General features: G+C 37.8%; 1 protein-coding gene across 2 annotated transcripts in view; it reads right to left on the reverse strand.

Moving 5' to 3' along the window:
- LOC113030223 (roundabout homolog 2-like) overlaps positions 1–15851 on the reverse strand; it is an 83333-nt gene extending 67482 nt beyond the window's left edge. Inside the window, exons 1-2 of one of the 2 annotated variants that reach the window (XM_026181437.1) lie at positions 15627–15851; positions 12023–12349 (exon numbers count right to left, since the gene is read on the reverse strand). In XM_026181437.1, the coding sequence (XP_026037222.1) occupies positions 12023–12349; positions 15627–15681 (382 nt within the window). In that variant the 5' untranslated portion in view covers positions 15682–15851. The remainder of the gene's footprint in view (positions 1–12022; positions 12350–15626) is intronic. The other variant, XM_026181436.1, reaches the window with a different exon arrangement.
- Positions 15852–18203: the final 2352 nt, after the last annotated feature.

The raw sequence follows: 18203 nt of genomic DNA on the forward strand, positions 1-18203 counted from the left end.
TTCCGGATATTCCCATTCCTCTTTACTCATTCAGGTGTGTACTGTGAAAGCCTGATGTCATTTTATTGCTGCTCTGGTCCTAGCACTCTCAACATTTTGTGAATCAGAGTATTGGGTGGATGGACTTCAGCATAGACTGATGCAATGGGAGTGAATGAATGGGCAAACGGAAGTCTTGCATGTGACACTTAGCAGTTATAATAGCGCTTTGGCCTAGATTCTGTAGAATGTTGGGTAGACAACATGAATAATAAACCAACTACAGAGACCCTCTGGCTGGTTGGTGATGTTCCTCACTCTCATCACCCCAGCCAGACTGAAGAAGGGAGTGGATAGGCACACTTAAGTTAGCAGTATTACACAGTGAAACAGCAGATATTTCAACACATTCACTGGCTTCCAGCGATGGTTAATATACCACGAAAAGAATGATGATAATACGTTTTAATAAAACTGCATGTGTTATAGTCCACGGGGGATTTTTTTTCTTTTTTGTATTAGGGCAATCTGCCTAAATATGCCCTCTAACCCACATCGAGAACATGCATATATTGTACATCAATAACTGCAGTGCAACAATTATGAAGCATTATCATTTTGCTGAGAGACACACGCCTTTGCTTTGTCACACTCAGATGCACACACAATCACACATGAGTAAAGACACCCAATCCCACACGCAAACACACAAATACAGTGTGAACACATTATCATGCTAGGGGTCACTTTAAATTACTGATTTCTTTTTACTTTAAAAAGAAAATTAAATTCTTAATTTAATTTCTGAATATAATCCATTACCCGTCCTAATAGCGTCATGCCGCTTTATATATTTGTCATAAAACAAGGCTGGATGTCGCTTTCTGAAAACAGAAGGCTACACCCAGCAGCAGCTTCTACAGATGACAGAGGCAATAAGTTACAGCTATATCTGTAATAGTGTGAAGGCCCCATTCAAGGTCTGCTAATGGAGTAGCTCAAGCCAGCGCCAACTCATCTAAAAGGAGATGTATAGCCATATTTCAAATTCAAATGTTGGAACACGACTGCATTAAATTATAGCCAGTAATGTACTGTGTTTGGCATCACAATATAATACCTTGAAAAGTAGACGGTGGTATGTAATGAATCATTTTGTGATCCGTCATATTGAAAATGGATTTTGTAGCTGGTCTTTGCAAGCTCAACACAAACGTGTTGAATATAAAATGTATGCATGGCTGAATTCTTCTGACAAATACTGTTACATGTATGTTATTTAATGGTCTAAAAATAAATAAATAATAATTCTTACCACACAGTCCTCAACTTAGGCATTAAAGTTGAAGGCTACTTTGATAGTAAACACATATCTTTCCTCGCTGGATGAGAAATCTGTAGCTGGAAGCTGCAACCCTCAACACAATTTTGAAAGAAGATTTTCAATATGTGTGCAGGACTCCTCAGGTAGATAGCAATATTTGGTTTATTCATAACAACAATCCCCAGTCACAGGTTGTGACAGGTGCATGTGAGTAGCTTGACCCAATATGACCTAGCCACTGACTCAGTAAACACAATCGCTTAAATGAAAGGATGACACTGACTGCTGCTTTCATTAGGATGAATTCTATAGTTACTGGGACATTATAAATCCAGACACTTTCAACTTGTGAATAAAATAAGTCTGTTTATAATCTGTCAGACTTGTAACTATTGATGATATTTTCTACTATTAGAATATTAAATGCCTTTGCCAAGCACTACTCCCTGAAGTCTTTTAGAGTGCTTGTTTTTATCAGACAGAGTTAGTGTTGTTTTCCTTCTGAAAGAATGTGAAAAATAGTCCCAAACGTGATGACGCATCCGTAAATGCAGGATGATAAAATCCCAAGAGGGTAAAGATCAACTGACCATGAAAAGTAACCAGATTCCATAATTTAATAGTTAGCATCTGTTTGACAAGCAACCTTGTTTATCACTGACTTATGTAACTCAGAATTCTTTCTAAAACAAACAAACAAACTTTAGTCATCGTTTTGCTGGATAACATTAAAAGTGCTTTGTGAAGGGGGAACAGTTGTATTAGCAAGTTAGTGTGTTATTGTAAGTAAAATAAAATAGTGCTTATTTAAATAAACATTTATTCAGTGAAATTCAGTGAGATATTTAAGTACATTTCCATTCTTATTAAATGTTGTCATTATATTAAAGGAAAAACATAACCACTTACAAGCATTTTAAATATGACACTCGGGTAAAATATATAAAATAAGGTAAAAAGACAGGATGTATATGGGGAAACAAATTTTGATGTATAATTAAGACAGAGACATGGAGAGGGGAATGTAAGATGTTATATCTTGAATTTCCACTTACATGCAAATGATTCTCATCATAAATTAGAAAGTTGAAACAAGCTTGAACACAGCAAATCAAGCTAGTGTGCTTCTTCACGCCAGGCATATGTTTCTTCCAACCAACTGTAAGAAAGTGCACCAGAGCTCTTAAAGGTGTTTGCATGGTCCAATTAACACCAGATGCTAGCCCTTAGCTAACTTACCGAACCTCATAATGCACAGACCTCCAAGGAGTGAACATGGTCCAGTTAGCACCAGATGCTAGCCCCTTCACTCACTGTCTTCAGCCAAAAAAAAATTTTTTTAAAAAAAATCCATAAATTAGTTCTACTTCCTTGCCCTGGCCACCTCTATATCTGCAGTTTATAAATACTTTTAACATAAAACTGCCTGAAAAGACAGGAAAATAAATATGTGGTTTGTATTTTTATTACCTGGAAGAAACAAAAGTATTCTCCTACACTACTATTAAGACCCCAAAACAAATCGAGAAACATATCCAACAGATTCTAACACGTTCATTTGGGATTCTACAGTCATAGGAGATATGACTATATATACAGTACAGATTAATTCAGTCTTCTTTGAATTCAACACCTATTCTATAAAATGTGACTAGACTCTAATTCAGAAGTAAATATAGTTTTGAAGCACTGGATAGAATGAATTTCTTTAATAATTTTTAAAAAAGTTATTTAGCTATTTTTGTGTATATATGATATGTTTTCAATAAGTGACCTCCGATAGGAAAAAGTTCAATGCTGAGCCTTTCAGCTTTTCTCTACTTTGACAATCCAAGAGCTTGACCTTTCCAAATGCAAGTTCAACAGCAGAAATGAAGAAAAAATAACTAAGATTACTGAAAACTTATAGACATGTGTAGTATCCATTTTTGATGAACAGAAAAAAATCAAATATAAGAGCATGCACCATGCCTAGAGGAACATTTGTCATAAAATGATGGCATCATTTTACATGATTAAAAACAACAGCAAAAAAAAAAAAAAAAAAAGATCTCCACACACATACTAAACAACTTGAATAGAAATAAAGCCACCTTACGAATCCACGTACCATAACCTGAAAGCTACTCGAATACATATTATTCACATCATCTTCAAGGATTTGATAATTATCACATTCAAAAAGCTTCCCATGCATACTAATGCCCACATGAGTGTGATCAGGTTATATTTGCATGTGGAGTCTTGATACCATTTTCCCTGTCTGAGCTTCACAATGATCTACAAATGTAAGCCACATTTTAAGTGCTGTGGAAAAGACTGGATAGTTAAACACCAACAGACGACATGGTAGGCTCCCTCTGTAGCTTATTGTCTAAAGTGAGTACATGTTTGGAACAGTTTGTAATGTGAATAACTAAAATCTCATTATTTTAGAAAAAGCCTAACTACCTAACAGGTGGAAAATCAGAATATACCAGCTGTGATTCAGCTGTGTTAACAATGCACCATGGTCTTTGTTCGTTTTTCATTTGGAAATTATATGATTTCATTTAGGGCTATTTGGGGGCTTGTTTCTCTCTTTCACTTCAAGGTTTCTGTTTTTGATGCTATACTACTAATACTAATATAGCTACTGTAAATTATACTGTATGTAGCTCACTGACATACAAGAAACTGATGGCTGATTACAGGCTGCTTAGCAACACCAAAATGGCCCTATGGAGAGAAAAAAAAGAATCAGTGTGATTGGGATCATAAATGCACGTGGAGAAGCATCCCTTTTTTTGTGCAATCACCTCTAAGAGGTATTAAAGAAATATACGCTTGCACAGTTTTGAATTATTTTTTTACATCTGCTCGCATTAGATACAACCAACTTAATTGTGAAAAAAATGTTGAATAACCACACATAATACTGCAATGCTGCATCGATTTGGCCCAAATGTGCACGACAAATGTAACCTGCTAAAGTATGACGGCATGTATTAATAATGCTAATGATTCAATTTGGTGAAAACCTGAGAAAGCTCACTTCTTATCAGCTGGGTTCAAAACCCTATACTGGCTTAACAAAAGCAGGGTAAACAGAGGAAAGATACACAAGGGCTGGTGAACTGGAAACAGATTGTACAATGTGGCCAACCTATCTACTCATACAAAACATTGACAGTCTGCCTAGAAACACACAGGGCTGGCAGGCAGACACTAACCCTGGGTGTTTTCAAAACAGTGAAATGCATGATTAATGGCAAGTTGCCACTTTTTGAAGCACCACAAAATGTCTCCTAATAGAACGGCTACTAAACCTTGAGTGATTTACTACGTTTTCAGACTCATACCATCAGTCCTAACTACAGGTAAGTACCTTAAAATAGTAATGACTGTTCACAGCAAAACTCTAAACCCAAACAGCTTTCTGAAGAAAACCTCCCCATATGATATATACCAAATGTAAAGCATAAATATGGTGATGTAGATAAATTATGCCTTCTATGAGATGCACTTTGTGAAAGAAGATATTTTCATGCCTGGAGAAAGCATTGCTTTGACTCTCACAGTACATTATACCAACCAGTAGCCCATGTTGCTCAGGGTAATGCGCATCACTGAGGAGAAGACAATGACAAGAAAGCAGTGAGTGATGATATAGATCACAGCACAGCTATATGGCTGCAAACTGAATATATTGCCCATACTGTACATGTTGAACATAATTGGTTGCTGAACTTTTTTTTAGTGCTCTTCTTTATATATGGTTTCCAAGGAGCAACACATTTTTTATTTATTTTATTTATTTAATTATTTAAATTGGACTAAAGCAATAGGTAATATTTTCTGGGCTTCTTTTGGACATTTTTTTTATACAGTTCTTGTACTAGACCATATTCAGAGGAATGTTCTGTCAACACATAAAAGACCACTTAACATGTGGTGTGCAATAATTTTAGAGAATAGGTAGAAAATAATATTTTTGCACCAACAGGATGATTCCTAAAGAGCTATTATTTGAAAACTTGGCCTGTCTTGGCATGGTGCGCAGTATTTATTCTTTTTTTTTTTAATGAATTGAATAACTCCATCAAAGACCTGACATAGGACCCACGAGATGGATCTGATATTTATTCTGATCTATCTACTGTTCACTGAGAAAAGTCTATGGTATGCCAAATAAACAAGAAGGAGACTGAAGGAATCAAATTCTGGTCCAAAGCCTCATCCAAATGTGCAGAGAAGGTCAGGAAACCCGTTAAACCCGGAGGAGGCTCTGTCATGATTTGGGGCTGCATGTATATCACCTGTAAATCGATTGTCAACTGCTTTATTTTTCAGCTTGGCAATGATTCCAAACACACTTCCAAAAAGCACACCTAGAAAGAAAATCACACAGTGGAACATTATCAGTCATAGCTTGGCCTCCCCATTGGCCAAATGTCAACAATATTGAAGCAGAGTGGGACCATCTCAACCCTTTAAGGCCTATTGGAGCAGAACTCCCCGCTTTGCTGAACTATTTTTAAATCCCAGTAGAATTGCAACCATATAAGTTACCGCAAAAATGTATTTTGCATAGGAAACCGGAGGAGTTGTACTTACATCTTATGCATTCAGCTTGTCCTCGGTTTCCTTCCACATATGGTTTTGCAAAAATTGCACAAAGAGCACTTGCAGCAACAAAAATATTCCAGAAACATGCTTTTGCCGATCCGATCAGCTGTTCATAGCACTTCGTACGTTGGCATAGACTTCAGCATGAACAAACATGTCTGCCATGTCTGTCATGTTTGAGTTTATGCTTTTCTGTATAGTTTCTGGGACACTTAGAACTCAAATTGCACTGTTGGAAATAGTTTATTTTGATGCACATGCTGTTTTTTTGTTTTTTTGCAAATTTGCAATATAATATTTATTTCCATTTTTCCTGCAGTATACAAAAATTGGTGTATCTAAAAAATAAAACTATGAAGACATTCAAAATTATTTTCCTGTGGTTGGAAACTATTTTCTGCAACTTTTTTTGTATTTACAGTTTTTAAGTATATACCTCTGAAATTTCTCTAACTAGAAATATGTTTAAAAAGCAAAAACTATTTCCTTTTTTTGTAGTTTATTGCCCTTTTTTGCAATTTATGTACTTACTATGGACTTAATGCATACATATTATTACATTTGGGATAGAACGGTTGTATTGACATACAGCAACTTGTAATGCTCCCAAAAATGGCAGTACAACATGTAAAGAGAAGCTCTGGCGAACTTGGTTCTATGGTGGAGAACAGAACAAAAGCAAACAAAAAAAAAGCTTTAGATAAAAGATGCCTGATGAACGATTCCTGAAAACTACTTGAAGAAATTGCAAGAAATCCAACAATCAAAAAGAATTCAGATAGTGCTAAAGAACAAAGAAAGTCTTACCAAATACTGACTTTCAAGAATTGTACAAACTTTTAACTTTTAACTTATATACTTTATTTCCATTTATGTTTGAACATGTTTCAATGAATCACTGCACCTATTTTCCCATTTTCCAGGCAAAATTTAAAGACGTTATGGGCAGCTCAAGACTTTTTCACATGTCCCACCTCGCAGATTTCAGTCTGAAATCAAACTGTCAGTAAATGAATTTACTCTTCTATTATACTAAAATTCCAAAATTTTGTGTTCAATATTTCAGCAAAAACGATTACCATAGGGATCTATGGTAAAAAAAAATAAAAAATAAAAATCTAGCACTAGATTTATCTAGCATTGTTTCTGCTTAGTTCACTAGTTGTCTGGGACTGTGAGGATTTAATTGATGATTGTCTGGCTGAGTGACTATACATCTAATTCTCCTAGCACAGTTGAACAGAAGGGGACTCGTCTTGTTCTTGAGTTTGGTGCTAATGAATACCCTCGCATCTGCCGCCTCTCCGCCCACAACTCCCTTCAAAACATCACCGTTCATGTCTTTCTGTCCCTTCTCTTAATAGTTTGAGGAAGCTGTTCTAATTCCATCAACAGCCACTCACTCTGATGATTAGTGCCAGTCCACTGGTGGCCTGGAGGTTGCACAGTTGTTTGTTCACGTTGCTCAGAAGTAGCGCTCAGCTGTAATGTCTGACTTAACAGAGTGAATATGTAAAAAAGCTGCCTCAGTGGTTGGCCAAGTGTGATTGTACACACTGACAGCAGGTGCCTGTCGATTATTAAAATTACATACTTGGATGTGAGATCCAGGTGACATGTTGCAACAGTAGCAAAAACACAATGGGTCTTGTTTATCAAGAAAAAAATACATGACATTCTAATAATAAACAGGTATTTTTTTCCCTTTGAAATAGCTGATGTTATCATTTGTGTCATATATACACCAAATAAGACGGTCAGGAAATAGAATCTCGAGAAGGCTGAAAATTCTTCTGTTTCGTGCCTTGCTATAGTCCATCAGCTTAGAAAATAAATATGCTCCCATTGTCCACAGGATAAAATTTATGCTTTCTAGCCTTCATTTTTTTCCACTTCTACTTATTCAGGGTTAGTTCAGTCTCGCTCAGCTAAGAGTCAATGTAAATGTAAAACATTTCCTCTGAAAAACCACGGTGCTGGAAAATATCCACAGTGCGCTAAAAGATTTAACAAGGAAGGAATAACCATGCAGATGGTATGAAAATATGTTAATACTGTCCCTCTAGACATCACAGTTGTATTGAAGTCAGCCTGAAGCTAGATGATTAGGCACAAGAAGCAAGTTAAAGGCAAAGACTTTAAAATATGCCAATGTGTTAAGTGAATAACAAATCAAATAATGGAGGAAATAAAGAAATGGTGAGTTATGCACAATAATTTCTTCAGATTTCAAGAAAAACTAACATTTTGTCTGTCCTTTTAGATGATTCTCAACAACAACAAAAAAACCTGTGGTTTAAATTTGCACTGTTACTATTAATTCTTTAACATGAGCCCTGTTAAGGCATAAGGGGAGAAAGAAAATATGTGTGCAAATAGATGTTTTAGTATGGACTGGCTAATTTATATGACAAACAAATGTTGTGAGGTACATCATTTGTTGATGCCAGGCTGTCAGCTGTACGTTTGTCTGGCATATCTGCATAATTTACATATTTTAAGCTTTGCTGCCATCTTAAACAGCTGAAGTGTTTTGCATCACACGGAATGAATAATGTCTCTTCAAATTTCACTCAGACTCAAGCTCACAAAATGCATGACGAACCACCAAAATTGAGCTTGTATAGCACAAATGTACCCAAGGGAGCAGCACCCCTCTAGTTAGCTACATTTTCTGAGCCACTGGTTAAGATACAATGCTACAGCCCATTAGAAAATCTGAGGATGTGTGTGGACTCCTAAAGACCATTCTAGAGCTAGACTCACTGTCAGATCATCCCCACAGCACTTTCGTATACCCGTTTGCTCCCACCCGGAGCATTGCATGACAACTTTGGCTGCAGCAATACTGGCAGGAACCTGCAGTCCCTGGAGGAGTCATGTGATTATGCATCCCTGTAACCATGATATTCTGAATTACACAGAGAAGACTAAAATCTGCCCGGCATGTACTGTCCTTTATGTAAGAAAGGCTGTGGAAAACAAAAATGATCCCTTAACACTATGTACACAAGGCAGTTACTATAAATATAATACATACTGAAAATATGTGGATCCTATCCTGGGCTTCCTTATAATAGACAAGATATACTGAGCTGTACAAATAGATTAATGAGTATTTGGACCATTTATTTTTTGTTTTTAGTTTTGCTTCTGTACACCACTGCAGTGGACATCAATGAAGATTGATTCATGTGAAGGCAATTATTAGGGTGGAAATCAAAATAATAAAGTTAGAATTGGGAAATTGAACATCTGATACACTGCTAAAAAAGAACAAATGCACTGACAAGAACAGCAACACCAAAAAGTAGCATCTAACCAAGTCAAGTCATCTTGTGGGGGTAGGTGCATCACTGTCAAAGTCGTCTACATAAATGTAAATATTGGTCAATTGACGTTGCCAGAAAAAATGTGGAACATTTTGAAAAAAAAAAAAGAAAAAATCTTTGGACATATGAAACCAAGCTTGACTTGTTCGACAATTATGAGGAGTGAAAAGTATGGCGAAGGAGAGAAACAGTTTGTGATCCAAAGCATACCACATCATCTGTCAAACATGGTTGAAGTAATGTTATGGCATGTATGGCTGCCTGTGGAACCGAGTGGTTATTGATGATGTGACTGCTTAAAGCAGCAGCACTAGCAGGCTATGCTAGTGCTACTTCTCTGCTCAGACTCAGCCAAATGCTGCAAAACTGATCAGACAGGACTTCACAGTGCAAATATATAATTAATCAGAGCGCAGCAAAAGCAACCTAAGAGTTTCTCAAGGCAACGGAATGGGAAACTCTTCAATGGCCTTGTTACTTTTCTTTTATTAAAGAAAAATAAATTGAAGGCAGAAAGGCCCACAAAAAACAGGAACTAAAGGTGGTGGCAGTAAAGGACTTAGAGAGCAGAAACAACATTTCGTGATGTCCATGGGTTGTAGAATTCAGGCAGTCATTTCATTTACTTTTGGTAAATCCATTGAATTACTGCCATAAGTTTATACTCAAATCACATCTCGCTTGTGTGATTTAAATTAACTAAGGTGGTGTAGAAAGAAAAATACACACAAAAAAGTGTCATTCTCCAAATATGTATGGCTCTATCTAGAAATACGAAGTGTACTCATGAGGTGTACTCCTCAGAGCCAACACTGATCCTTCAAAATGTCCTCAAAATGATTACGATGGTGCTTTGAATACAAAAAATATAAACCGATTGGTGTGGATTCAAGAATGTATCCTATGATGTGCAACAAAACATGCCTTTCAAAGAATATTAAAGCTTTGCTGAGCCATGCTGAGGAAGACATTTCTATATTTTCTAATATTTAGGTGTTGCTACTCTATTTTGGGTAAGTCACATTTACAACATATGTATGGTTGCTACACATAACATAGGTTTCTCACGAAAAAAAAACCAAGAAACAATTTATAAGTAGCTGCAGCTTTAACAGTGACAAAGAATGTGAGAATTAACTCAGAAAATGAATTCAGAATGCCGGTTTGAGCTACAACATACAAATGAGCTTTATTGTGTTTAGGGAGAACCAGAAAATCCCCACAAAATCACTCTGACACAGTCACTGTGCTCATAAAGTAGGCATCTATTCAGTCAAGGGAATCAGTGAAGCCGCCAGAAGATGTGTCTCTTGACATTATAACGACAGTTTTGGGTCTCTGGTTTCTTTATGAGAAAGAATTATTCACTATCTTCAAAGACAACTGTACAGCTCAAGAAGTGCAGTGTAAATGTGATACAAAGTGCAGTGTAAATTCCGATTACAGTGAGACAGGGATGCTAGATAATACCAGCTATAATACCCGACACCACAATGTCTCGTTTTGTATGGGGAAGCCAATGTTGTATCCTCTGACGCACACATACACACAGACACACAGACACACACTCGTTCTTATGGCTCGATTTGTATGTCCTATTACATTGCCAGCATCTGCGTAAGCCTCAGCACTTCCAGGACAGTTCACTGCCTTGAAACAAAGACGAGGTATCATCAGTAAAAGAAGACAACAGAAACACAAGACAACAGGGACTGAATACAGCAATAAGGCAAAGAGATCATGTGGTGCACAAAAAGAAGGCACAGAGATTTCAGATAATGTCTTGAGCTACAATTAGCTTCATGGTTCTTATCTCAGTTTTTTTCCCTTCCTTTTCTGTGACTTGCCCATAAAGCCAAGGGTGACAAATCAGCTGAAGCCACAACAGTGCCATAATTCTGACTCTGACATGTTCTTGTTTTAACTGTAGTAATGTAATTGTAGTACATCATAGTCAAGTCATTAGGTTCATGTCTTATATTCACCTATTTTGGAATTAAAAAGCAAATATAACAGAATGCCATGGGTGGGTGAATATTTTTTTTAATTATTATTTTAAAACCAAATTGCAATATATTGTTTGCATGGAATTCCCCATCTGTGCTAATGATAAACACAGAGCAGGGGAGACGGTGTGGGTGTTTTTGTGTGCATGCATGTGCGTCCGAGCGTGTGTGCATCTTGTTCATGGCAAGAAATCAGCTCAGTTTAGCACATAATGGAAATGTGAATAGCCCAGAGCGCCTTTCTCCCACACAGGGAGAGAACTGGCTGGGAGCTGGCTGCGTCTTTCCAAATCCAAACACTGAAAGGGAGTTCGCTGGGTTAAAATCCTGCCTCCTTTTGCTCTCCCTCCCTGGAGCGATTCACAGCTTTGCCCATACATTACTCAAACAGGTCATCCAAACAGGTCTCACTAGCAGTCAGGAAACATATTCACACACATATGCGCACACACGTTATGCACACGGCTGGGTAAATTAACACACACTTGTAGGTTCAGCGGAAAGGTTATGTGATCTTGCGTGCACCGTGACAGATGACATCAGATGACATATACGGTAGCACAACAGCTCCACATTGTTTGCTTAATTTAACCTCTACTTTTTTATGCAATATTAGCACATTTTCATATTTTCATATACCCCACAAAAGGTTACCACCCTCATCCATGCTCCATATTCATTTATTTCCCTTTTTTTTTCATGCGACATTGAGATTTCTTTGACCATGTTATTACCTTTGTGCCTAGAGGGGCACAATGAAAAGTCAAACTTACGTGCTACTTCTAGAGACGCGTTCCGGCTTTTGGCCTCCCCCAGATAGTTTCGGGCCACGCAAACATAGATGCCATCGTCTGGCTTGCTCCGTCGTCCATGAACGATGCGCAGGAAGAAGAGGGACCCACTGGGAAGCAGCATACGGTGGGAACGGGGATTTTCCCTGTTTGTCTCAACACGCTCCCCGTCTTTGTACCATTCCACCGTAGGCGGTGGACGACCCTCTGCCTTACAGTTGAGAGTGGCTGGCTCCCCCTTGGACACAATGAGGTCAGAAGGGTGTTCCACAATGCGGGGAGGGAAGTCTTCCTGGCGAAGACGAGACCCTAAAGGAAAGGAATGATGATAATGTTTATTTCATATACACATATATTTCTTTTTTAACCAACAGTATGTTTGGGATAAAGGTTGGTAACCCCTGAGTTACCAAAAACAGCAATATCAACTACAAATGAGCAACCTTTAAAAGTTAATAGGCACTGTGTCATACAACAGCAGTAAAGCAATACTGGCTTATCACAGTTTCTCTAAAATAAAAAAAGAGAGAAAAACAGGGAATTGTTGATTATCATACTTCTTTTGATTAAAATAATGACAGCTGATGACAGAGAGAAATCTTGGGGAATTATGTTGGAAAATAAGTAATGGTTTTCGTCTGTCACTAAAATAATAATTTCCACTGCAATTTAAACTGTAAATTATGCCTCTGCATCAATTTGTAAATATGATTGGTGGAACACACAAAATATAATGTGATTACAGTACCTGGAAAAAAAAAGAAAGCTGATTAGTGTCAGGTTTTTATTTGCTCTACAATATACTGTGTTTCTAAACTGAAGCTTCCATATTTACTTTCACAGACAGGAGCTGAGGAGTCATTACATCTCATTAACTTTTTCATTAACACGTTCCATCAAACACTGACATCATCAAACATGTTGTCACAGTGGGTGTATAACAGCAGCTGCTACAATGGATTTTTTGATTTGTACTTTAACACTAAGGATGTGAAAAGTTCACTATGTACTTTTCAAATCAACAGCTATATTTCGCCATAAATAATATTTACGTTTTAACCCCCAGTATTTGATAGCTGATCTCCATCAAATGTCACGGGAATGCCTGATTTTTTTTTTTCCATTTATTGACCAATTCAGTGGTGTTTCATATATTCCACCTCTAAATGTCACAGAGTAATGACCCGAATGTAGTGGCACTGTGTTTGTTTACCGACATGACAATCTCACAACTTTCATCTGTTCCATGGTGTATGAGCACATTAAAATATCTGAGTTAAAAGGTCTTCTCTGTCGTGTGCATACAAACAAGTCAAGTGTGTAGTGTTTAAGTCGCTAGAACTTACGTTTTCGACTGTCTTACGGAGAAAATAAATAAGATATATAATAAATAAATGAAAGTGATGTTTGGCTTCTCTTGTCTTTTTAACTGTGAGGGGGACAAATCATACAAACTGCAGAGGCAGCCGTGATCATTGACTGCTCTACAGCAACTGAAATAAAGTCATAAAAGTGAATAAAAATTGATGTGATGGTCTATAATGTTAAGAGGTTTGTTGACAAAAAGCGTTCCATTAGCTGGCACCAGCATGCCAAAGCAGGGAGATACACTGCGTATTAAAAATGCTTTTAAAACTCTATAATCTATAACATTTGTGTGGCTCTGCAAAGTCACACAAACACATATTTTGTGAAATACTGGCTTTGTTTAATTGGTCTTCCCATTACCCGGTCTCCACAGTAGCTAATGCAGAGTTTGAGGCTTGTTCTGTCAGACAACAGAATTTAAATTAGATGATTTAAGTTGTGGGTGGCACATTGGCTCAGTGGTTGGTACTGTCATCTAACAGCAAGAAGGTCCTGTGGGGTCCTGTCAGTCTGTTGGCCCTGTGATAGACTGGCATCTCATCAGGAGGGGGTTGTCTATTTCTTACTCGGGGCAGGCTCCATGGACACTATGACCCTGAATGTAAATGAGTGAAAAAAGAAGGGAAAGATTTGGATTTTTTTTTTTTAAATGTAACTCCTTAAAATGGGGGTTAAAAAGGCAGATATAATTTTAATGGAGTCTGAAAGTAAAGAGTTATATTTAGATACATTTAGAACAGTTAAAATATTTTTAAAATATTTTGTCCAGGTCCAGCCTTTGAGGCTCATTTTTCTTCCCAAATATGTCCATTTAGTGAGAACTATCCATGGTGCTGAAGCCCACACTCAAAGCCTTGCAGAAAATAAGTAGTTATTTGGGAGCTTACATGCAGTGGACACTTTGATAAAAACCAGGTTACGCTGACAGTGTTTTACCAGTACAAGCTTCAGCTTATAACTTGGAAGATTCCTTTAACTGAAAACATAAGAATGGGTATGCTGGATGTGTATTAACATATATCTCCATATTAATACATATATATCCACAGAAACCCATTAAAACCAATGCAACAGCCATGCATTAACAATGGCTTATGATGTAACTGTCAGAATGTGCTGATTCAACCCAGTAAATGTATAGAAAAATGTGGTGTGCCAATCACAGGAAACACCTGTCAGCAGGAGTCCAATACAAACTTCAACTCCTATGATGACCTCAGCGTTCAATCAACACCCGCCCCCCGACTACAGGTTTCATAAAGATGAGATGATTGCTGCTCTTGTGTGCTGCATTGACACACTGTACCATATAAACTCAGCATTTCCAGTGTACAGGAAACACCCGTTTCAAAAGCCACTTTATGTGCTGTGTAGTGCTTACACCTGCACACATTTACTCTACTGACACAGATTTGTGCTATATGGGACAAAGTAGCACAAAACACTTCAGGAGATTGAACAACGCAAGATTCTTGAAATGTAAAGGTGCAAATGAATTTTTGTGCATACAGTGTTTATGTTAAAAGGTCCATTGTACTGAACACATGCACAGCTTGGGACAGATTTTAAGACTATGTGAAGGTACACTGCCTCCACGTCAGACTAGACATTTCAAATTTGAGACAGCAGAAGGTCCATTAAGTTAACTGATCAACCTGAACGTGAGGCCACGTATCTGACGCAAGATAAAGAGAATTAAAGCAATATGTGGGTCCAGCAGGAGCCATTATAGGTTTCGACATGAGTAGAACATGACACTGAAGGAGCAGAAAATATTATTTTTTCAGATAATATAGGGGGGAAAAGTTTGGCTGCCTGGACTTTTTTTTTTTTTTTTTTTGTCAGATTACTCAATATTGATAAGCTGTCAACCATTTAATTCAAGTAAGAAATCTATTCAGCTAAGGGTACCCCGTATAAATAAATAATCACTTTGTCTACCTAACCATTAAATAGTTGGTCTGGAACAAAATCTTATACAGGGGCTAAACTAAAAAGAAAGAGAAGAAAGTATATAATATGATGACCAAGAATTGAAGGGTGCCAGCTGTTAATCGCGTACCATACTCAGTATCTTCTTGGTGGACTTAAGCTGGAATCACTGTGGTCGAATACGCATCGGGTCACAGTTGACTATTCTTTCTATAGCATGACGTGGGACGAGACATCCTTTTAACCACGACGCTAAGTAAGAGATGCATGCACTGTATGAACTTACCATAGGTCTGGGTGTGCAGAAGTCCACAGAGAAATAAATACTGTAGAGGACCCATTCTGGCATATTGGCCTCGTGAGCTATCGGCGCATGAATTCCTCCTCAAGCAGAAACAAAAAAAGAAAAAAAGAAAAAGAATCTCATCAATCCTGTTTTCACTTGTGAGACTTTGTGACGATTTGTGAACTAAAAGAACCAAAACAGTTATTGTAGCCGCCGAGGGAAATCGTTCTCATTCACATGTCCATTCTCCCACTCCAAGAGCGCACAAGTAAGCTGTGGTCTGTCGACTCGCCGACACGTTGGCAGTTTCTGCAGTCACCAATTGCAAACATCACCGACGCCCAAAGACCCTCCAGTGACTGTCGGTCCCCCAGTTCAGACGCATTGGTCTGATACTTTACAAGGTCCGACGGCGGTGGAACTCATCCATCCCTACGTGGGACAAGTTGAGGGATGAAAGGTGGAGACGGGATTCAGTGAGAGGTGAGCAGCTGAACGGTGCAGCACAGCACAGCTCAGCCCCTCCTCTCCTCTCTCTTGCCCTGGGAGAAAAAGCCGCGCGAATGTAACAAGCACAATAAATCTGAGCATTAAAACTCAGCAGCAGTTTAGATCTGAACTGGTACAGCTATGGTCAGGAGTCGTTTTCTTTCTTTCTGTTTTTCAAGGAGCTCACAGACAGCTGATATACTCATAGGCATAGTCAGCAACATGATGAGTGTCGCGTAAATGAAAGCGCGCTGTTTTGGCTGGCTTCTATTAGATTTTATTTCCTTTCATTCAATTTGTATGTACTTGGACTGATAAGATCTTAAAGCACGCCTTATTATACCTAACTGTTATTTCAAAATGTTATTATACATGTATAAATATATATTTAGCTAGTTCATCTCCGTTTGAATGAATTAAAACATCAGAATGCGTAACATACACTTGCTCGGTTTATACTTTTAGAGACTCGGTGTTAGATCCCCCAACACATTATTCCCATTCCCAACATTGCACCTGCAACTAGATATACTAGAGCCATTTTGTTTATCCAGCACACAAACATTCCTCCTTTATCTTGCAGATGTGCTCTCGCAGAGCTGATGCATCATTTCTGTTATCATTTGTCTCCTCCTGAACTCGACCCAGCGTCACCCCGCCAAAAGACACGAACGGTTGAGTAAAACGATTGAAACAAAGCTGTCTGATTTTTAGTAGCTGGCATTTTATATTCATGTTCATGGTTGAGAGAGCTATTACAAAGGTGTACAGCTGTGAAGAAATGGCACTTCATTCCTGCCCGCTGCCTGAGGCTCTTATCCAGTTTTTTCGTCAATACTGCTCAATATTGTCAATAGCATTATAAACGCAGTGCCTCACTGTTAGATGAGAATGAGATGAGGCTGTATCAGGTGCTATTGATCTGGCGAGTGAAATTAAAGCATTTTTTTAGTGCTGTGTTCACAGCAGTAGATCGAATAATAATTGTGGACAATGACTAAAATTAGTCTGTATGAAAGGGGTGTAAAGTGAACAGAATTATTTACACTGGATAGATCTCATTTATCACACAATTGTGTTTTCAAAATATTTTTTTTCCTATGGCAGCAGCCTTGTTCTTGGTGTTGTGGAGACATCTTTTATGTCTATAACTCTTTGCCTTAAAAGGGCAAGCCTTTACCAAAACTAGATTACTGTCATTAAGTGTCATCTGGGAGGAATAAAGTACTGCATTACCATTCCTGCCAAACCACAAAGGAATGGTCGCTTTAAGTGACCTGGCACCAAGTTTTTCAAAATTTGATGTTCAAAGTGACCTTAGCCCACAGCGAGCCCTGCCTCTCAGAAGTACAAAGAGGAGATAATAAATAGGCTTTTCAAGAAATTAAAAACCTCACAAAATCCATCAAGGTGAACTTTAATGACAAGTAGAGGAATCTTCAAGAACACGGTGAGTGTAATTGTGGCAAATAACTTGATACATAATGCTGCTATTCATCATTAACACTGATGAATAGCACATGCTAACACATATTCTATGGTGCTTGTTCTGTGCTTTATTTTAAAATCCCAAATGTTATTAATTAAGTTACTTATTAAGTAAAAGTATTTTTAAGTATCCCTCAATTAAAATAGATTAATGAATGCACCTGAAAAAGGTTATGTTGCATAAGTATTTGTGTACTGGCATGTGAGATCTTGCATAAGGTTAAAAAAAAAGAAATACATTTATTGAGTGTGGTGATTTGATGTTTATCTTGAAGTTGAATAAGATAAGGAAGGCAGAGAAAGACCCCATCTTTCATCACACACTACAAGATAGACAGGTTTCCAGGCAACGTGGGATTCTGCTGCCTTTCTCACACAAACCAAAATCAAAAAGACTCTCATCAATCTACCTCTCTCCCCGCGCTGATCACACATAGGAGACAGTGTCAAGGTCAGAAGTTTTGTCTGCACCATTACCTGCTCATAGCTGTGTTTGTCCAAGCCAGAAGTGTTGGAGGTAACAGATGGTGTGTGTGACAGTGTGTTCAACACGCTCACGCTCAGCCTTACTGAGAGTAGACAGAGTAGACATGTGTCCTG

The sequence above is a fragment of the Astatotilapia calliptera genome, chromosome 10 (assembly GCF_900246225.1).
Source record: "Astatotilapia calliptera chromosome 10, fAstCal1.2, whole genome shotgun sequence".
Taxonomy (NCBI): domain Eukaryota; kingdom Metazoa; phylum Chordata; class Actinopteri; order Cichliformes; family Cichlidae; genus Astatotilapia; species Astatotilapia calliptera.